At 27.3% G+C, this 23,420-nt stretch overlaps 2 protein-coding genes and 1 long non-coding RNA gene across 3 annotated transcripts; 1 reads left to right on the forward strand and 2 right to left on the reverse strand.

The window, feature by feature from the left end:
• Positions 1-4,203: 4,203 nt before the first annotated feature.
• LOC136079881 (uncharacterized) lies at positions 4,204-6,365 on the forward strand. Its single transcript, XR_010638303.1, has 4 exons — positions 4,204-4,629; positions 5,112-5,496; positions 5,617-5,789; positions 5,878-6,365. It is a non-coding gene; the product is annotated as an uncharacterized LOC136079881 (long non-coding RNA).
• A 6,431-nt stretch (positions 6,366-12,796) lies between these two features.
• LOC136079474 (uncharacterized) lies at positions 12,797-14,173 on the reverse strand. Its single transcript, XM_065795213.1, has 2 exons — positions 13,398-14,173; positions 12,797-13,334 (listed from the first exon to the last, which is right to left on the reverse strand). The coding sequence occupies exons 1-2, from the start codon at positions 14,171-14,173 to the stop codon at positions 12,797-12,799; spliced, it is 1,314 nt and encodes a 437-aa protein (XP_065651285.1).
• A 4,186-nt stretch (positions 14,174-18,359) lies between these two features.
• LOC136079108 (uncharacterized) lies at positions 18,360-22,222 on the reverse strand. Its single transcript, XM_065794822.1, has 2 exons — positions 22,115-22,222; positions 18,360-18,874 (listed from the first exon to the last, which is right to left on the reverse strand). Exons 1-2 carry the CDS (start codon positions 22,127-22,129, stop codon positions 18,425-18,427), a joined length of 465 nt encoding a protein of 154 aa, XP_065650894.1. The 5' UTR covers positions 22,130-22,222; the 3' UTR covers positions 18,360-18,424.
• Positions 22,223-23,420: the final 1,198 nt, after the last annotated feature.

A 23,420-nucleotide genomic window follows, 5' to 3' on the forward strand; every position in this document is an offset into this window, starting at 1 on the left:
GGGGCGTTGACCTCATTTTTTAGTGTTTAATTATTCCAAACATGTATATGTTTATGTTAATGTCAAATAAGGATGCTTTGCCAAGTACTGTAATTATTTCAGCCTGGGAACCAAAAAAACTAAAAAAAAAGTAGGTACTTTACCATAATTAAATTATTTTTAATTTATCTACAAATTTAAAATTTCCAGAAATAATCTGCTGTGTTGTGTGTGGGGGAGGGAATGAATCAAACTTTTTATGGTCATAATTTTAGAACACGAATATTAGAAAATTATTTCTAATAATCTATCAATTTGTTAACCGATCACTGTTTTTATGTATACATATATGCCAAAAAATTATGACCATGTAAAGTTTGATCCCCCCCTCTTGATTTGAAGAGACATGATACTTAAATGAGTGTAGCGTTGAGCAACCGACCTAGCTTCATCAATTAGTTGTTTGTACTAGGAGGATCGATCTTCATCGCACAAACGGCTAATTGATGCAACTAGTTCGGTGGCTCTATGCTGCACTCATTTATATCAAAACGGCCGTGAACATTTTAGTGAATGGACGTGTTTATTGTTAAACTTAAAAATGGCTAATAAAAGTATTTCAATTACTCATTTAAAAGAAATTATGGATATTCATGAAAACACAATAATGAAGCTATTTAGCGACAGGATTGATAAACTAGAGAGTAAAATATCAGTTATGCAAGAAGAAAATAAAAATTTAAAAAATGAAGTGACCTGAAAAAAAGTGTTGAATTTGTCAGTGACAAATATGAAAATTTACTATTGGAAATAGATGTTTCTAAAAAAACAGCAATGTTATCAGTATATCAACTGAACGACACAAAAATAAATATAGAAAATGATAACGTTATTAAAGATAAGTTGGCTGAACTTGAAGATAGGAGTCGCAGAAATAATTTGAGATTTAATGGTATAGAAGTAAAAGAAATTGAAACCTGGCAAGAAACTGAAAGTAAAATAAGAGAAATTTTAAAAACTAAATTGGGTTTAAATGGTAATATCGAAATTGAGAGAGCCCATAGAGTTGGAAAAAAGGTGATGGGTGTTAAAAGAATAAATAGAACTATTGTTGTAAAATTTTTAAACTATAAAGACAAGAATGCGATTTTGGATAAGTTCGTAAAGGCAAAACTCTGGAATGAAAATTTGTTTATAAATGAAGATTTTAGCGAACGTACTATGGAAATAAGAAGAAAGTTATTCGCGGAAGCAAAGGAGCTACGAAGTAAAGGAAAGTATGCTAAGGTTACTTATAACAAATTATTCACACGCGATTTTAAGTAAATTTTTTTTTTTTTTCAATTCATAGTTATAAAATTATTTAAATTCTGAAATGGATTCAAACCAACTAAATTTTGAGTCAATTTCATTTAACTTTTTTTAAATTAATGATTTTTTACTTGATAATGAATCCGATCCTGACATAAATTATTTTAGTGAAGCAAGTGCTCTGCAAAACTGCTCTTATTTTTATAACAATGAATTGAAAGATTATCTTAATAGGGATTTTCTTAATGTTATTCATTTTAATATAAGAAGTTTAAAAAAAAACTTTGATACTTTTCATAGTAATATAGAAGAAACTTCTAATATTTTTAACATAATATGCATTACAGAGACATGGTGCAGTTCTGATGATGTTAAAAACTCAAATCTCCACCTTCCAGGTTTTAATTTAATTTCTTTAGCGCGTAAAAATAAAAAGCAAGGTGGTGGTATTCTTTTTTACGTGAATGAATACTTGCGGTTTATTAACAGGCCAGACTTAAGCATTTTTGATGGCGATAAAGAGGTTTTAAGTAATGAAATTTTAACTAAAAATGCCAAAAATATAATTTTAAGTTGTTGTTATCGCCCACCAAATGGCGTAATTGAGGATTTTAATGCCTTTTTACATAATGATATGATTAAAAAAAGTTCACATGAAAAGAAATTAAACTACATAATTGGTGATTTTAATTTAAACTGTTTTGAATACCACACTAATACTAATATTAAAAAGTTTTACAATGACATTTTCGAAATTGGAGCGATACCGTTAATAAATAAGCCTACCAGAATATCATCAACATCAGCCTCTATATTAGATAATATAATTACAACTGACGTTTTTAACTTATCTTTAAAAAAAGGTATTATTAAAAGTGGCGTTTCTGATCACTTTCCCATTTTTTTCTCCATAAACACAAACATCAAAAAAATTCTACACCTTAATAAACCTTTCATCAAACGTTTTTTTACGGAAGCGAATTGCTCTGCTTTTAAGGAACAATTATCTTTACTTCATTGGAAACAAATAGATTCTAATGATGCTAATTTAGCTTATAATTCGTTTTTAAAAACATTTTTTGAAATTTATGATATTAATTTTCCTAAACATAAAATACTAAAAAAAAAAAAAAATATTTCACGTCACCATGGATTACAAAAGATCTCAGAAAAAGTTCTAAAGTTAAGCAAAAGTTGTATATAAAGTATTTAAAAACGAGAACATTAGAAAGTAAAACAATTTATAAGAATTACGCTAAAAAATTTGAAATGCAAAGAAAAAATTAAAAAAAAGATACTACATAAATTTACTAGAAAAATATAAAGATAATTCAAAGCAAACATGGCAAGTTTTAAGAGAAATTACAGGCAGTAAGAAATTGAAAGCTAGCTCTTTACCTAAAGCTATTAAAATTGATAATAAAATATTTGATGATCCAGGAGTGGTAGCTAATAAAATGAATGAATTCTTTACTTCAGTTGGACCAAATTTAGCAAAAAAAATTTGAAACATAAACAAAACAATAAACAGATGTAGTTTTCCTTTAATATCTTAACTAAATTCTTTTGAATTGTCTTTTGATGAATTTGATAGAGCTTTTAAAATGCTAAAGTTAAATAGAGCAGTCGGTCCTGATAATATCAATGGAAACATTGTCATTGATTCATATGATATCATAAAAAATATCCTTTTTAAAATATTTAAATGTTCAATTCAACAAGGAATTTTTCCTGATAAATTAAAAATAGCTAGAGTTTCACCAATATTTAAAGGTGTAGACTTACTTAATGTTAGTACCCAGACGGCACAACTCGTTTAAAAGTTACGCGTGGTTTCTGTTGCGTGTTTAAAACTCCCGAAAACACTAAGAATAACACGTGTCAAGAATAGGGTTTTGATTCCGTGAAATTAACAACTTTATTTTACCAAAAAACCAGTTTGGATATTAGGTTTTTAGTGATGGTTTTTCAGTTACAAAAATGGAGTATTAAATTATAAGAAGTTTTCCCAACGAATGTGAAACCATTACTAAAAGCACGCGATTTTTCTAATTTATTGCATTTTTATTATTCGGAAGGTTTTAGAGTGTGTAACAAGAACATTCAGAAAAACATTTGTCGAGAAAACTTATATGTTAAATAAATTCAGTTTTTGTTAAGTATTAGCATGTATATATATATATATATATATATATATATATATATATATATATATATATATATATATATATATATATATATATATGTATATATATACATATATATATATATATATATATATATATATATATATATATATATATATATTTAAATATATATATATCATATAAATATATATATATATGCACACACACACACACACACACATATATATATATATATATATATATATATATATATATATATATATATACATATATATATATATATATATATATATATATATATATATATATATATATATACATATATATACACACGTGTATCTATATAATTTATACAATGTATATTTTATATATGTATGTATAATACATATATAAAATATGTATGTGTTTATTTATGTATTCATATGTGTATATGTGTGTATGTATAAGTCTATATATTATGTATGTATGTATAAATATATATATATATATATATATATATATATATATACATACATACACACACACTTATAAATAAATGTATATGTTATGTATACCTAATATATACACATATACACACATGTGTGTTTATTTGGGGGAATGTATATTTGTGTGTATTTGTATCTGTATATGTGTGTTTATTTCTGCGATGAATATATATATATATATATATACATATATATATATAATACATTTTTTGTGTTAACAGTATTATTGTTATTACTATTACTATTGTTATTTTTGTTATATGTTTGAAAAATACTAGTGTTGTTCCTATATAAATGTGTGTGTACTAAATGCTATAGGATATCCTAATAATAATAATTATTTAACAAAAATGAAAAGAACAAGTTCAGCATAGTAGAAAGAATACATGAAAAAATATCGATCAGCCTTAGCTGGAAATTTATTTCCTGAATGTTTAATTTTGTCTTCGAGCTGCGAGGCTGCACCAAAATACTACCTATGCTTCATCGAATAAACTTTCTCTACCAATATTGACAGCAAAATCTAGTAATACTTTGTTGCAAAATACTGTCCGTAAGTAACTTTACTTATCTGTAAATCAATTGTTTATATTTGAAAATTATTATGTAAATGTTAAATTAATTTTTAATTGTTTGAGAAAATACAAAAATGAGTCAGCAGTATAATAAATATGGCATGAGCCGAAGCCAGCAAGAAAATGATAAAGGTAAGGGTCTATTATCAAGCAGACTATGGCTAGTGATATGCATTAGCGCATATTGAACTTTTTTTGTTTTGTTTGTGTGTATATATGTATGTATATATATATATATATATATATATATATATATATATATATATATATATATATATATATATATATATATATATATATATATATATATAACATTTTTAAACCAGAATATGTGGGTTTTAATAAGCAACAAAACATAAATTGAAAAGATTCTACTATAAGTCTTCTACTTACTTATAATCTACTAAAATAATCTTACTAATTCTATTAAAAGTCAACTACTAAGTTTTTCACATGTTCAACGAAAAAGAGAATGAGAAAAAATATTAATGGTGGTACAATTGTTAATGAAAATACTTGTATTGAAACTCTAGTTATTTATCTTTAACTTCAAAAAACTTAAAATGACACTAATATTTCTGGTAAATTTTGTTTTTGCAAATTTTATCTTTTAGGAGTTTTACCGTTATCACATAATCTAGATGAAGACAATATATTTATAGAAGACTTCAGAAACTTAATAAAGATAATAATGTTAATGTTGACTAAGGTAGGTGACTATTAATGAACAGGGACTATGTGTGCATTTGGTTTTTTCAAATATTATGTATAACTTATATTTATATTTATTACCTATATTTGAGTATTTATTAGTCTAATTTATCTTAAAACAAGATATTTGCACTTTAACAAGCAACAAAACCTAAATGAGATGGTTTCGAATCAACCTTTAAAGATTTCTATATTTATAAGCAAAAATCAATTTAGAGAGGATTTACATCCTGGTACAAATGCTAATGAAAATACTTGTGAATACTCGGGCTTATGGGTCTTTCCAAAGTAATAACTTATTTGCATTTAATTTAAAAGTTTATAACATTTAAAAAGTACAATAGTATATTTGATGAATTATGTTTCTTAATGGGTTTCATAAATTCTTAAAGGGCGTCTCTTATTTAGGTTGAAGTAGGTGGCTCTAAAAAACAATTTGAAAAGAAGAATGAAGGGTCGATTCCGTTTAAATGTACAGACACAAACAAGCGTGATTAATAAGGAAAAAAGCAATTTTACTCTTCCATCAAATCATCACTCTGGTTTTTTCAAACAGCACTTTTTATAGTGCATTTATTTAGGTACAATACAAAACAATAAACTAAGATAATCATTTATTTTGTCATTTATTTTGTTATTTATTATAAAACTTGTTTTTTTTTTAAATAGATTAAGGCGAATCATCAAAAACCATTACCAATACAGATCGACCAAAAAGTCAGACAAACGAAACCTCTCCCATGGATGATGCCATGTTTTAGCGTAAAATGATTGTCACACCATTACATAAAAAGAAATTTGGGCTACTGCAATAGTTTTTAGATAAAGATTTGAATTAAATTAAATTTGAACAGGTTACCTCAATTGAGGAATTAGTAAATTTCGAGACCCGACTTTTAAGAAAAATTAAAAAGAACATTCGATGCTACTGGAATTGTTTGTAAAAATGCGAAAGCATATTGTTATACGATTTTAGATTTTATAATGACGTAAGAGGCGATCAATCGAAATTAAATATTATGTATGGTAACCATGTGCCAAACGTCTTTTATTAGCTTATTTTTAATGATTTGGTTTTTTATTTCTTTGTTTATTTTTTCTTCGTAGTATTATTGTAAAATAATTTACCTTAAAAAACAAAAATAAAAACAACAAAATTGTCGTAAATATAATGTAGTATATATAAAAAAAGGTTTACATGTTTAAAGCTATAAACGTGTCTAACAAAACCTACGTATTTTTGGTTTATCATTAAACCGTGCTGAACAGCTGTTAGTTCAGGCATAAGTTTGGAAAACTTATGCCTGAACTAACTTAAGGCATTAAATAAAGTTTCCGTTTGGAAACTTTATTAAATGCCATAAGTCCGTTTTAAACTATAGAAAACCAGATTTAAAACCTCATAAAACACGAGTTTGAAACCTCAAAAACACGTATTTAAAACATAAAAAACTCGTGTTTGAAACCTTAGAAAACACGTGTAAAACTCCAGTTAAACTTCCCGTGAAATCCACGTGTTTCTGGTTTACGCCTGGATCGTAACAAACACGTGTTTATACGGATTTTAATTCCGAGATTAAAACCAGATGTGCCGTCTGGGTAATTACCGTCCAATATCTGTTCTCTCTGTTTTCTCAAAGATTATAGAGAGAATTCTTTATAATAAAATTTTTCTCAAAATAATATCCTATACAAAAATCAGTATGGGTTTAAAAAAAATAACTCCACTAAACACGCTATACTCCAAATAACACAATATATTACTGAATCATTTGAAAGTTCCAAATTTACTTTAGGCATTTTTATTGACTTGTCTAAAGCCTTTGATACGATAGATCATAAAATTCTTTTTAAAAAACTTAAATATTATGGAATCTCTGGCAATGTTTTGAAGCTTTTAAAAAGTTATTTAAGTAATAGAAAGCAATTTGTCCACTATGACATATCATCGAAATCAAACTTGTTAGATGTAACATGCGGAGTTCCTCAAGGGTCTGTCCTAGGACCTCTCCTATTTCTCATTTACATAAACGATCTTTATGAAGCATCTAATTTAATGACAATTATGTTTGCTGACGACACGAATTTTTTTCTATCTCATAGTAACATAATTACCCTATTTCAAAGTATAAACATAGAATTAATTAAAATTTCAGAATGGTTTAAATTAAACAAGCTTTCTCTTAACATTGAAGAAACAAAATGGTCTCTTTTTCATCCATACTACAAAAAAATCTTCTACCAAGTGAATTGCCTGCTCTTTTTATAGATGACATTTAAATTAAAAGAGTAACGGCTACAAATTTTTTAGGGGTTTTAATTGATGAAAATCTGACATGGAAAAAACACATTGAAAACTTATCCTCTAAAATTTCCAAAAGTATAGGAATACTATTTAAAATAAGAAGCATGCTAAATAAACATACTTTAATTCAGCTTTACCACTCTTTTATTCATTGCCATCTAAACTATGCTAATGCGGCTTGGGGTAGTGTAAGTAAAACTAAATTAGAACCACTTTATCGCCAACAGAAACATGTTGCACGACTTATTAATTTTAAACATCGATTTTATCATGCTAAGCCTCTTTTAAACGAAATGAATATTCTTAATATATATCAACTTAATATTTTTAATGTATTGTGTTTTATGTTTAAATGTAAGTCTCGCACATCTCCAATTACTTTTCACAATTTATATTCTTTAAAAGTTAAAAATAAATACAATTTGCGTAATGAAAATTTTATTCTTCAACCAGTTTTCAAAACTAATTTTGGTAAATTTTGTATTTCATTTAGAGGAGCATTTTTATGGAACAAAATAGTGTTAAAACTTTTTGATTTCTCTCATGAATGGAACTTTTTCTTATTTAAAAGAAAATTGAAAGAAATTCTTTTCTCAGTTGAAAACATTCTGATATATTTTTAAGTTTGTTTTGTTTTTTATTAATACTCTTAGTAAATATTTTTTCGTAATTTATATATACGAAATCTTTTATCTTAACTTATATATATATATATATATGTATATATATATATATATATATATATATATATATATATATATATATATATATATATATATATATATGTATATATATATATATATATATATATATATATATATATATATATATATATATATACATATATATAAATATATACGTATATATGTATGTGTATTTGTGCGTATACGTATATATGTATGTGTATATATGTATGCGTATTTGTATGTGTATATATATATATATATATATATATTGATGTGTAAGTATATTTATTTACATGTTTGTATGTTTAAATATGTATAAATAATTATATTTATATTTATGTGTGAACATTTGTCTATGAATTATTAAAGGATTATTTATTATTTAAAATCTGTTTAGGCGGTTCTCGATGACAAAATCTTATGATCTTCTGCGAGTATCCGCGTTCTTGTTGTAACGTTAACAAAATTGTAATTCTGACTATATGTATTTTAATCATTCTTATATTGTAAAACTTATTTTGAATAAATAAAAAGAACAAAAAAAAAAAAAAAAAAAAAAAATTTGATTTCTTCTCCGTAAGACATCCTAAATTGGTCTCATATAAAAGTCTTGAGAACGTCGTATCCGGACAAACTAAAGACGTCTTTCTAGACGTCACACAGTAGTGTGTGTGTGTGTGTGTGGGGGGGGGGGGGTACTTTATATTTTAATATTAAGTTTTAAAAGAAGAAAAAACAATAATATAGATTTGGAAGTTACATCATATTATTACTTTATTCTACGCCATCAGCCAGGTTCGTATGAAATATTACAATTTAAAGCTGATTTCTTTATAAATATTGCATGTATCTAAGTATACTTTCTTAAAATGTTTAACTATATCTACATTACACTTCTAATCTACGCTACAATAACTGTTAAAGTGACGTCATTGCAAAATTCAAATTTGATATGTTATTCTGAAACATCTCTTGAAACTATAGAATTTGAGTTGAAATTTATACAAATATTTTTATGGCAATACCAACCAGAAAATAAAATTATACTAAAAAGAACATGCTTTCCTAAGAGTTATGTTATTATTATCAGGTGACATAGAACTATGACCTGGACCAATGTATTTGAACCATATTATTTCAGTGATGGAGAAACTTTAAAATATTCTGTATATGAAAGGCTTACAATGTTTTCATTTAAATATCCGTGGCCTATGGAACATTTAGCATCATTTATATGTTTAACTGCAACAAAAACATTGACATATTCGCCCATATAAACAAATATAAGCAAGGACGACCCTAGTGAACTATATCATATCGAGGGTTATGCATTTCTAAGCAGCATACATAAAACAGACGTGGTGGATGTGTTGCCGTTTACATATCTAATAAGTTAAACTGGGTAAGACGTAACGATCTCAAATCCAACGAAATAGAGAGCGTTTGTTTTGAAAAAATACTTCCAAAGACGAAGAGTATATTGTTTTGTGTCCTATATTGCCCACCGGATGGCTCGAAATACCTTAGCAACAATTTCTCTAACCTATTTTCAGTAATGATATCTAAACCTAATTAACCTAATTTTTAGAAACAATTTTAATTAGAGATCCTAATTTTAATTACATGAGGTCAAGTGATCACACTGAAATAAAATCAATGTTAAAATTCTATGGTTTCAAGCAACTAATAAAAAGCGCAACCAAAACAACGTTAACATCTTCTACTTTAATTGTCGTAATTTATACAAATAATCTCCGAAATTTGAAGAGAATCTTTTTTTTAGTCATTTTTACTCTGTGGCACATATACAATCGATCTCAATGTACACTACAGCCACGTTTTTTTTTTTTTGCGGTCTTTATTAGTATGTACTAAATTTTCACGCGTTTTACTATATTTAGTTTTTCATAACAGTTTTTCCGATTCAGTTTTTCAGTTTTCATTTTTTGTCTTTTGAAACTAAATTTTAAAATTATGTTCAAATATATACATATCCTTCGTACCTGGAGCATTATTAACTTAACAATAGGCAATGTAAATTTCATATTTTAAAAGACTTCTTACTTCAATTATTTTTCATTTATTGAAACCCGCTGTGTTATAATTTTTCCAGAAATTTATTGATGTGATCTTTAAACCCTTGTTTTCAAGTTCCATCAAAAAAAAAATTTTAGTCTGTTTCCTCGTTTTGAAGGTTATTGAGTATCCATAACCAAAATTCTTGTTTCATGATTATGGTAAACTCTTCGGTAACTTATATTTAAAGTGGTAAGATTATCTTACTAAGATAAAAATCTATACAAATCGGAGTTTTTAAAGATTTAAGGACAAGTAAAATTGATATGGTTTTCACAAGTTTTTATGTATGGTTTCATGACACCTCTTCTGGAATAGCTCAGTTAATTCTTCAAGTTTTTCTGGAGTAGTTCTGCATGTTCTCTGTAGGCATAAAGTTTGTTCTTTCTGAAATAATATGTTGTGTGCATTTAATTTGACGAGAAAACAATTTTTTTCCTTTGTGGTCATGGAACATTTTATCATTTTTTATATTTAAAAGGTCGATCAAGTTGTAGTAGCGGGTTTTTCCTATTTTTTTATTTTTTTTTATTTTTTTATTATTTATTTATTTTGCCGTTGATAAATATTACAAAAAAGAAATTACAATAAAAGAAAAATCCTGGCCGCAGCAAGAAGAAGACAGGTTGTCTTATCACCGAGCCCCGTCACACAAAAGTTTACATGCACAATAAATGATAAAAGACAAAAAGACAGTATAAATACAAAAACAAAAACAAATCAAATACTTCAGCAATAAAATAATTTGTTGCTAACAATCTTCCAGCAGAATAATTTTAAAAATAAAAAAGTAAAAACGACAGAAAATCATGAAAGTTATAAAAACACAAAAAAACATGCGTTGTTTAATTAAAAAAAAAAAAAAGCAATATAGTAAACATAAGTATTTGGGCTGATTATTTAATATCATCAAAAATATGAACGAAAAAGACAATTTTATTTTCGTTATCTTTTATACTAATGGTTAGAAACCATTTTAATAAAAGCTAAAGAAAGTGATAAAGATTTAATTTATTTTCAAGCGATTCAGTCCAAACCTTTAAATTGTTTTCAAAAAAGGTATTTGAAATCTAATATATCGAATTCCATGTTCAGTAAATACCGTTTTGAATCATCCTTAAAACTTTGCAAAGTGCAGTTTAAAACGAAGTTTTGTTTTTTACAAAAGATTGGAAGAAATTTTTTCCAAACTAAAGGTCCCCGATATTGAATTTGGTACGAACTTAATTTAAGTTTTACTTGTTTTTACTTGTCGTTTTTACTTTTTTTTTTTTTAAATTATTGGACTGCTGGAAGATTGTTAGCAACAAATTATTTTATTGCTGAAGTATTTGATTTGTTTTTGAAGGTTTATGGGAACCACAAAGTTATTCACTGAAAATTTGGTTGGATATTTATGGGAGATTTCATTAAAGCAGGATTGAAATGTTACTGGAGAAAACCCAAGTTTTGCTTTAAACATAAATAACATTACTTGATGAATATTATGCTTATAAATATTTAAAGCTCCAAGCTGACGTAAGAGAGGTTCGCATTGTGTTTTTCTATTTGCCCCAAATACTATCCTGCAAGCATGTTTTTGTTTACTATAAATTTTTTTGAGTTTAGTGTGATTAGTGCTACCCCAGGAAATGTTACAGTATGAAAGATAACTGTGTATAAACGAAAAATATAAATTTTTTAAAGACTCGTTATTAAGAAAAGGTTTTGTTCGGTATAACATGGCAATATTTTTTGAGATCTTACCTTCAATATATTTAATATGAAATTTCCATGACAATTTTTCATCTAAGAGCACTCCCAGAAAGTTTGTAGTCAATTCCCTTTTAATTATTTTATTATTGATTAAAAGATTGGGTAGTTTAAGAGGAATATTCTCGGCTTTACTAGGTTTATGGAATAGGATAAATTTTGTTTTCTCTACATTTAATGATAGTCGGTTACTTATAAACCACTCGTTGATCTTATCTAATTCTTCGTTAAATATTTTAAAAAGAACAGTAATATCTTTGTGAGAATAAAACAAATTAGTGTCATCTGCAAATAAGATAGTATTTAATACTTTTGATGATAAATATAAGTCATTTATATAATGTAAGAACAATAATGGTCCCAAAATAGAACCTTGGGGTGCTCCACAAGTTATAAAGTTGTTTTTTGAGTCTTTTGTTTCTTTAAGTACAAATTGCTTTCTGTTAATTAAGTATGATTTAAACCAAAGTAAACTTTGATTTTTAACACCATAGTTTTCTAATTTTTTCAAAAGAATTTCATGATTTACTGTGTCGAAAGCTTTAGATAAAACAATAAAAACCCCTATTGTATAGCAATCACTATTAAATCCATTTGATATTTGCTTAACCAATTCAATTATTGCATGGTAAGTAGAATGATATTTTTTAAAACCGTATTGATTTTTATATAAAATCTTATTTTCAGATAGATATTTATAAAGTCTGTTGTACATAATGCGTTCAATTAGTTTAGAAAAGCAGGGTAAGACTGAGATTGGTCTGTAGTTTTAAATATTGGTCTCATCGCCAGATTTGAAAATAGGTGTTATTTTTGCTATTTTTAGTTTATCTGGAATATGACCTGATTTAAGGGAGAGATTAAAAATATGGAATAATGAGGGTTCGATAATATCAAAAACAGATTTAATTACATTAACATTAATTTGATCTATACCTGCACTTTCATTTTTTTTCAGACTATTAAAAGCAGTATGTAGTTCACTTTTGGCTATAATCGGTTCTTCCATAATTAAATCAGTTGTTGCAAGATATGAATCAAATTTTTTTTGACCAACTGGAATTTTCGCTGCTAGGTTTGGGCCAACATCAAGAAAAAAATTGTTTAATTTCTCAATAATAACTTCTTTATGATAAATCATTTTCACCTCAATAATAAGTTTTTGCGGTAAGTTATTTTTTTCAATTTTATTTTTCCCAATTAAGTCTCTAATAACACTCCATGTTTTTTGAGGGTTTCCTTTGTTTTTTTCAAGCAGTTTAGCATAGTAATTTACTTTTGATCGTTTTTTAGTTTTTTCAAATAAACTTTTATAATTTTTGTAATTAGTTTCATTTTTATAAGTTTTATTTTTTAAATATTTATCATACAATTTTTGTTTTTTCCTTGATGATTTTAGTAGGCCTTTGGTCATCCATGGGGATACAACCGACTTTGAGTTTATTACTTTCACTTTTAAAGGAAATGCCTTATCATACATTTTAGAAAATTGGTTTAGAAATAAATCATAAGCATTATTTACATCGTGTGATTGCAGTACAAGATTCCAATCGATGTAATTATTTAATAAATTTTTAAATTGGCATATGGAACTTTCATTGATTTGTCTCATGAATACTGTTGATTTGTGGGTAGCATTATTTAGAGTAACGCTCTCAGTAATAAGGAATATAGGAAAATGATCGGTTAAATCAGTCTTAATTATACCAGTTTTAAAACGGCTATTATGAAAATTGTTAGTTATAACATTATCTAATAATGTCGATGATTTTTTAGTTACTCTTGTTGCTTTGTTTATAGTTGGGATAAGGTTGTATTCGAGAAGAATATCAATAAAAGTTTTTGCTTCACTATTTAAGGCATGGTTGAGTAAGTCAACGTTGATATCCCCAACTACGTAAACATGCTTTTGCAATATATTTTTTGTGTTTAGGAATGTGCGCAGATAAGTTTTGAATGTTTTTAAACTACCAGCTGGTGTTCTATAAATAGCATTGATTATAAAATTATTAGCTAATTTATTTATTATCTCAACGCATAATGCCTCACAATCTGTATTGTTTACATTAAGATATTTACGCTGAATAAAATCAATAGAATTGTGAACGTATATGCTTATACCACCACCAACGCAAATATCGCGCATTTAATGAACTGATGTATAGTTTCTTAACTCAAAATTAGAATTTGTTTCATTGCCTTTAAGCCAAGTTTCTGTGAAACAAATTATTTTAAAATCATGATTAAGTTCTCCCAATAAACACTTAAAGTTCTCGAAGTTTTTATTCATACTTCGAATATTAATATGCAATATTGAAAATTTATTCTTATTCTCACAGAGATATTGAGTAGATTCAGGTATTGAATAGTACTCACTTTCTAATAAGGTTTCAGTATGATTATCAGAGTTATTATCGCTAAAAACAATATTTTTAGCATTAATATTAGAAGAGAGATTATTCTCCATTTCTAAAAGTTAAATTAAAATTTCAGATTGTTTTTTCTGGATCTATCTTCTATTTCTCTAAGCTTACTTTTTAGTTTTAATATCTCGCTGTTGTCTTTTAGCTTTGAACTTATCTCTTTTGTTTTTGATTTCACAAGTTCAAATTTTTCTGAAGCAATATCGTCATTAGTTTGAATAAATTTTTTTATTTCAAGTAAATCATTTTCTAAGGAGACGACTTTTTTATTTGTTTGTTCTAAATCATTTTCGAATTTATTTATTTTTATTAGGTTCTCTATATTTTCTTTTTCGTACTTGTCAAGTCTCTCAGTGAACATTTTCAAGTTCGCAGCTGTTAAAGGCGCAAAGCTTTTCTCTTGTTTTTTCAAAAGTTTTTTGGTTTCATCTAAGTTTGCATTGCTTTGTTTTTCAAGTAAATCTGCAACAAATTTCTCAATACTTTCTAAATCCATATATTATGTTATCTTGACAATGTGATGTTTTTATTCAGTCTTCTTTTTTATTTTTATTTTAATTATAATAACTAATAAAATAAAAAACTATTATTTTTTATTTTTCTATATTAAACTTCTTCCGTTCACACGTCTGCTCTTGTTGATTGCGTATATGCGTAATCAACAAGGTAATCGTATTCTGTGACCATGTTTTAGGTGCTGGCGTACATTTCTTAGTTCGGGCAGACAAAAAACTGCTTTTGCATAAATAAAATTACAATTTTTTTTTTTGTTGTTGTTAACTTTATGACTAATAAAAGGTATTTTTCTAAAATTATGGAAAAAGTTGGGGAGAGGAGGAGAAGAAGGACATTAAAAAATACTTTTACGGTTATGTCTTTATTATTTGATGTTCGAAACCAAACCAAACAAAACCAAACAGTTGTAACAAAAGCTCCTTCAATTTGGGCACTGATTTAATTCCCCTAAAATTTTCGGCGTATTATAATCGAGTATATAATTTTTTTTTTACAGAAACCTTGCAATTGGGGTAAAGCGGGTAGGTGTGAGTAGAAGTGGGACTAGCGAGCGGGTGAAGTGAGAACTATATAAAATCATTTATCTAAAATAAGTTAAAAATTAGTTTAAGCAAACTATTTTAAACTGGTTTTAAATTTCAGTTTATTTTAAATGAAACACAAATAATCAATATTCAAAAGTTTTTGATTACATTTGACTATTGACTATTGCGGAGTTTCATTCTTTCTTTGAAACATTAATTGATATATCACAATATATGATTTTTTAGGATTTTTTATTATGCTTTTCCTTAAAAAGAAAATTATTAGTTTTAAATACAAGGGGGTTCTAGACCACCTAAACCCCCTGGTTACAGCTCTATTCGGGCAAAGCGATTATGCGGAACTTGAACTTTACTACATAGAATAAAGACCTTTATGATAATGTTTTAATTGGTTTTAGATTTAATTTAAATATTAGTTTGTTTTTAAGTTAGGGGTTGTTCAAATAATACGTAACACCTTTTTGGCTGTTTTTAGACACCCCACCCTTCCCCCATGTGACATTTTGTGACATTTTCTGTCAACCTCCTCCCTTTTTCCAATATGAGACGTGGCGTTATTTTTACCCAATTTTGCAACTTTAAGCTAACATTTTCATTGATTCCGCTGTGATTGGAATTTAAATTTTTAAAAATTTGTCACGTTACACTGAAGCTAACCCCCTCCCCATGTGACATTTGGTACCACTTTCTGATACCCCTCCCACCTTAAAACTGTCACGTATTAACAGCCCCATATAGGTCTGTAAAAATGATACTTTCATATTGATGATAGTATTAAGTGGCTACAATTTTTTTAAACAATAAACATAATTTTTAATTATTCGACAAACAAAATTGCATTTCGAAATCTCAAATTTAATGTTTTATTATTTATTTATTTTATTTGTAAATATTATGATTCTTTGTAAGTTCAAATGAAAATATTTTTTTGTAAGTTCAAATAAATTTAGTTTTGAATACAACTATACTGTTAAATTTCAACAAAAAAGTTTGTATATGATTATTTATCAAGCAGATCACGCAAATGTTTGTATAAACATAACAACTGTTGTTCGGCAACGAGGACATTTTAACTGTAAATGTGGTACACACATTGTGCAAACCATGTGTCCACAGGAAACTAATGGAACAATTGTTCCATTAGTTTCATCCACTACTCTTGAAGTCTCCGTGACTCCAACAATATCTGTAGAACTATGTAAGTTTTCTCCGAGTTTGAAGGTATTTTGCACTATAGCTTCATCATCTGTATTTTGCACTATAGCTACATCACGTGGTATTGATACATTAAGTTGCTGGGCTTCATCTTGTGGTGGAATTAAATTTGGCTGTGAGGGCTCTATTTGAACTTGCGTAAATGATGAAACTGTTTCCAATTCCGTTGGTTGATTTAAACGACTAACGCCAAGCTGATTGTTAAATAACGCATCTGCGCAATGTGAAACACTTTGTAGAAATTCCAATGAAGTTAGACGTCCGTTGGCCAAATTTTCAGTAGCAACTCTGATTTTACGATCATTTAAAACATATTTCTGCTTTCGTCTCCAACGAATCTGAAGTCCACATTCTAAACGTACTTTATCAAGTTGCTGGACTTCTGCAAACTTTCTTAGTTCTGCTAAAATATTAAAAGAATTAAATGCAAATAAAAGATAAGTTCAAAAAATTATATTTTTATTTTAGATTATATATATATATATATATATATATATATATATATATATATATATATATATATATATATATATATATATATATTTACTTATAAAAACCCAAATGTTTGGATGAGCAATCTTTATTCGTTTTAAAAGCGAGGCATGGAAGCTTTTTTGATCAGAGTTCGTTCTTCTGGGACAACCAAAACAGAAATTTTGTTACTGCCAATACGCCCAATCCAAAATGTTTCCATATAGGTCATTAAACTCTGACATTTTGCGAAGTCATTTATACTTAATGACACCACAAACAAATTTAGATTCAAATTGCCTAATGTTGGCTGAATATGGTGAGGCGGTAGCAAAGAAAGACACATTAATAGCCTTATCCATTTCTTCAAATCACTGTGAACTTGCAATTTTAAAAGTCCAAACAATCCAAGATGTTTACACTTGTTAACCACAGCCTAAATATAAATAATTGCAAACATAAACTTTCAGTACAAATAAATATATATATTTTTTAAATTGTATTTTAATTTAGTTTTAAAATTACCATTTTATAACAAAGGTTATTGTATGTTTAGTTAAATATTTTTTTGCTTACATTTACGTAATGAAACCAGCAGCCTGAAATTTCAGCTAAAGGATATTGAATTTCCAAGGTATTCATCAATGCTTGTTCATAGTCCGTCACTATCCGTAACGGTGACAAATGTGGAACGAGTTCAACAACTTTGGAAAATGCAAGAGAATACAGCTCTTGCGTTTTCTAGTCATAAGTATGAAAATAGTTGGGATAAACTGAAACATAAAAATCTTTACTTCTTGATTCTTTACTTGCAGAGCAACATTAATAAAAACAACTATAATTTATAAAAAACAGTAGTAATAACAATAATAACAATAATAACAAAAATAATAATATATGGAGGGTGAACAAGAAAAAACAGGGAATATATATATATTTTTTTTCAACTCATTAAGGTGCTCTAAAAAAATCTAACGGTATTAAAAAACACCGCGGAAAAAATAGAATTCCTTGTTTACACCCTTCTTATATTATCTTTTATTGATTATCTTACATGATAAAGCAAAATGTATCCAAATGTTATCATTTGATAAAACATTCTCAGAACTACCTTAAATGCTCCGTCAACGTGCAAATCAGTCGGTGAAGCAACGGCTGTTTTCCCGATAAATATGTGAGCATAATCGTTATTTATACGAACGTACCCTTTGTAAAAATTGGTCCCGTCTAAAACTTACTTATGTTGTTTACTCTCAAAGAGTTGTCTAATTCCCCGCAATTGGCTGGTAATTGCGGCTGCACTGATCTACGTCTGCGATACATAGTGCTTTCCATCATTCCAAAAGAAACGTGATGTGCTGATTGGTTATTAGCAGTTTCTTGGTCAAAAATATCTCGCAAACTTCCACTTGTAGTTTCAGCAGCTCGTTTTATTGATTGTTTTAATTTTAAAATTTCTTTTTTTTCTAAATCTGGCAAATGGTTATGCGGCGTTATTTGTACTAACGCTAGGCTTGGTTCACTTGTTGCACGACTTCTACAAAATTCATCCTTACATTTGAAACCGCCGCCATACGATTCTGTTGCTTTTTTGTCTTTACGATAATAGTAACCATTTTGGTAATAAATTTTTGAGTTTTTTCTTTCGCCTTCGAGTATTTCCATTTTAATGTTTAACTAAAAAAAGAAAAGTTTTCTTTTACTATGACTGTTTTATCTGAAAACGAATTAACGAAATTCCATTTTTAACCCAAAGCACTTATTTAAATTATTTTCTCCATTCGAATTTAACTGTTTTCTTTACTTCTGTAAATATTATGAAGAAATATGTTTTTTCAAAGTTGAGTTGCAAACTAAAAACTAAATTTTTTTACTACGGAATAATAATTCTTAGTATAGAAGTAATAAAATGTTTTAAATATTTGTTGAATATTGTAGCGAATATAGAGAACAATATACAGGGCCGGCGCTAGAGGGGTGCAATTAAGATTAAGCTGGTATATCCCTCAGAAAAATCAAATTTTGCAATTTTTTTTTTTGTTTAATGTTATTTAAAATTTATTAAAGAATCATATTCTAAAAATCTTTTTTTTTTTTAATTTAGCTTTAAAATTAACTTTAGAAAAGCAAACTTTACTAAACCTTACTTGTTTACGCGTCCCTGACAACCTCCTTAGCAAACAACGGTTAAATTTTTATTTGGCTATAAAATTCTCCCCAAATAGAGTAAAATCGGGTCAAATGGAATAGTTAAGAATTTTAATTATTTTTTTTTACGGAAAAATGATTTCTTAAAAAATTTTTTTTAAGAGAATATTGAGCTGTATTTAAATATATAAGAATCGGTATATAAAAATATAAAAAAAAAATATTTTATTATACCTTGACATTCGGGGAGAATGAAATACGCAAATCTTTGTGCAAATAAAACAATTCTTTTTCTGAAAAAAACAATTATGAAACCGATAAAAAACAGTTTAAAAAACAACCGAATAAGAAAAAATTTCATTCATATCATTTCATATTAGAATAGATTTAATAACGATCGATTTAATTCGTTCGGGATGGCCCTGCCCACTGAGTGGGGTAATGTGGGCCTATGTTACTTTTTCGCATTTTTTTTTTTATGAAATATACCAACTCATAGTAAAATATGAGTTGAGTCATTGAGTATGCATCCAATTTAAACATTTTGTTCAAAAGTTTAAAGATAATAAAAAAAAAGTTTAAAGTTTAAAGATAATAGTGTTACAATAAAAGCGCTAAATGCAAAATAACTTTATGTGTTCAAAACAGCAAATTAGAAAAATAAATAAATTAAACATTTTCAAGTCTCTCTTAGCGGTTTTCCAAAAAATTTTGGAAATTCAATTAACGCAGTAAACCATAACTTAGAACCATAACATATAATATATTAAAAAAATCCAAATATAACTCTCCATATTGAATATATGATATTCCAATTCAAAATTGCAAGTACTTATATTAAGCCTAATCATGATAAAAAAATTTTTAGGAATAAATTAGACGGATGCTCAAGTAAAAATTAACCAAACGTTCTCGTATTATATATTATAGATTCATTATTCTTTAAAAATGCAATGTTTATTTAAAAATAAATTTGATGTCCTAAGATTCAAAACTGCTACTCTCCGGTATCTACTAGTTTCAATGGAAAGTTAAATCTTTAATGATCGTCTATATGAATCCGTTGAAAAATAAAATCAGGAAATGAATACAAAAGCATTGCCAGAGATCTTATTTACATTAGTTTTCATTTTAAAAGTATTTATTGCTGTAAAAGTATTAGATTTTTAACAATGCAATAAATACTGACATATAGGCCCAGATTACCCCACCCAACTACGTTATCAATTTAATAAAAATAAGCATATTTCGGTCTTAAAAGAAATTGAACCTAATTATATAGTTTATTTTCTTTGTGATGGACCATTTTCCGTATTTTAGAACCCGTTTTTAGTTCATTTTTATTAAAGTTTAAGATTTTTAATTAAAATCCCCTAGTTTAAATGTATACGCCATTTTGAATAAAAAATGTGCTTTAAAAACTCCCTAGTAAGCTGATAATTTTAAGGTAATTTTAAGTTTACACGTTTTTTTAAATCTTCAAAAGTGGCCTAAAACCCTCATTACAACGAAAAAAGTTATTTTTTAACCGTTTTCTTATCTACATTAGGAGTCTAGCCTATTTTTTTATGAAAAAACTCATAAAAAATTTGACGACCCTGCGCGACCTATTTTTTTTAACGTTTGTTAATGTTTGAATCACATTTGATTCAAACATTAGTTTTTCACAAATATTTTGTGGCTTATCATTTGGTTTTAAAACTTTTTTTATACATGACACTACAGACGATGCAGTGCGAATGTATGAATGGTCAATTTTACTGTTTCCGTGTTTCAAATCTGTTACACCACATTTTTCATTGCCTAAATAATAGATAATAGCAATAACCTTTAGTAGTTTTTTTATGAACACTTGTTTACTAAAATTCGCGGATGTACAATGTTTTTGGCCTGTAGTAGTTTGGGTAAGATAATAAGTTTTTTTAAAACCTTTTTTGCTATTCTTAGAACTTATTATTCTTATTATTTTTTCATCTATAATGATTGCATTTATAATCGTCTTCATTTTCAGACTTCATTTTAAAAACAAATATTCTACCAGCAATAGATAGAATGGGTGCAAACGGAATAAGTTTTACATCGTTGTTTTCGATGTAAACATTTCGACAGCATCATCTGCCGACATAAAGTCATTTTTATTTTTAATAACATATTCCTCAGTTTTTTGCCTTAACTAATCAATTCTTTTGATGTCGTTGCCTTCATTCTTAAATAAAAAAAACTGATACTACAGATTTTGAAAACTGACTGGCTATCACCAATAACGTGTTATTAAGGACAATTATAAAATAGTTGTTCGATTATTATAGGTTAAAATAACCTATAGGTTATTATTAACCTATAAAACTATAAATATTGACGAACAACTTCTTGCCTATTTTTGTAATAAACTTGAGTTTATTCTAATGACTCTAATGAATATCAATATTTAATGACTATAGTGTTATTTACATCAGTTGTGGTTGTGCTCTCTTTTGCTTTATTAAAATTTTGAATGAACTTTCAAAAACCAGAAAAGTTTATAAAAAATAACTTCAAACGTACTTTATGGAAACCCATAACTTCGTACGTACTTTATGGCAACCCAAAAGGAAAAGTTTTTTAAAAGTTTTTTCAAATATTAAAATTGTGCTTTTTTTGAATATGTTTATTATAGCATAAATAAGTTATTCTAATATTTTTATGAGCATTTAAAAGCTTTTATAAAACCTTTTATAAAATGAATCTTTAAAAATTAAAAAAAACCTTCAATAAGGGTATAAGACTTACTGTTCTGCTCGACATATCTTCCTGCTGTTTTTAACTAAGCGTACCGAAATAAAATAAAAAGTATAAAAGAGAATGATCATTACAAATAATGGTAATCGTCGGGTTATCAATAATGCAATTAAAAATAATATTTGTGGTCATTGTAAAAATTATTATTCGTTATTTGGTTTTTTGCACGAGTTGAATATCATCTTCAAACTAATTTTTGAATTTTTAGCATTTGGTTGGTTGTCATTGGATACCGTTTGCTTTAACAATAGCAAAATCAAAATGTGAAGAGTAATGTTGATGTAGTTGACATAAATGACATAAAAATTTAATTAAGTATCCACTCAGAGGTTATTCTCAGAAGTTTTACTCAGTGGTTATCGGCATGGCCGTAGAGAGGGAGGATTAGGCGGGTGTGTTGTCCTCCCATAAAATGGGAAAAAAAAAAGATGCTAAGTTGGCATTACATGGTGCTTATTTTCAGCCAAGATAGGGCCCATAAAGAAATTTGCCCCGGGACCCATCTTGGCTCTCTATCAGTTATCAGTGACTTTTATTTTCACAATAATAATTCTGACTTTTTTGCACTTATGCCAATTTTTGCAAATTCTTTCGGCGCACTTAGGCCAGTTCGCGCTTGTGCCAGTTCGCACTTATGCCAGTTTTTGCAATTGATTCGCACATATGCCAGTTCGCACTTATGCCAGTTCACACTTATACCAATGTTTGCAAATTCTTTCGGCGCACTTATGCCAGTTCGCCTTGTGCCAGTTCGCACTTATGCCAGTCTTTGCAACTGCTTCGCACTTATGCAGACTCGCAGTTATGAAATTCGTACTTATTCAGCCTCCTCTTTCTGGAAATGCAACAATTCAAAATGAAAAAATAAATAAAATCTTGAAATCGATCGAGTCAATTACTAAACGTTTGTCATTAGAAGAAGAAAAACAAAAAACTTTACAACAAACTGTTGAAGACCTACGGAAAAGTATTGAGTTCACTCAAGATACCTTGATTGATGAAAAATTATGTCTCTTAATAAAGATTTAAACAAAGTAATTAATAGCGAAATTGCAAACGTTTCAAATAAAATTGTTAAAATGCAAGGAAATTTGAACGAAGCAAAAAAATTAAATCACGAACTAAAAGAAAAGACATAACATAAGAATTTACGGATTATGAAAAAATGAACGAGAAACTTGCGAAAATACTGAACAATAAACTTCAAATAATTTTTAATGAACAGTTTTAGCTAAAAAATATAGCAATAGAAAGAGCACTCAGAATTGGAAAAGTTTATAACAATATGGATACCCCA

Source organism: Hydra vulgaris, chromosome 04 (assembly GCF_038396675.1).
Source record: "Hydra vulgaris chromosome 04, alternate assembly HydraT2T_AEP".
In the NCBI taxonomy this organism is placed as follows: Eukaryota; Metazoa; Cnidaria; class Hydrozoa; order Anthoathecata; family Hydridae; genus Hydra; species Hydra vulgaris.

Excerpts from the sequence above, each read along its gene's own strand:
- LOC136079474 (XM_065795213.1), bottom strand. The coding sequence starts at position 14,173 with ATGCGCGATATTTGCGTTGGTGGTGGTATAAGCATATACGTTCACAAT. Across the intron at positions 13,335-13,397 it reads TCAAGGAAAAAACAAAAATT|TTTATTTGAAAAAACTAAAA; the intron begins GTATGATAAATA and ends AAATTATAAAAG.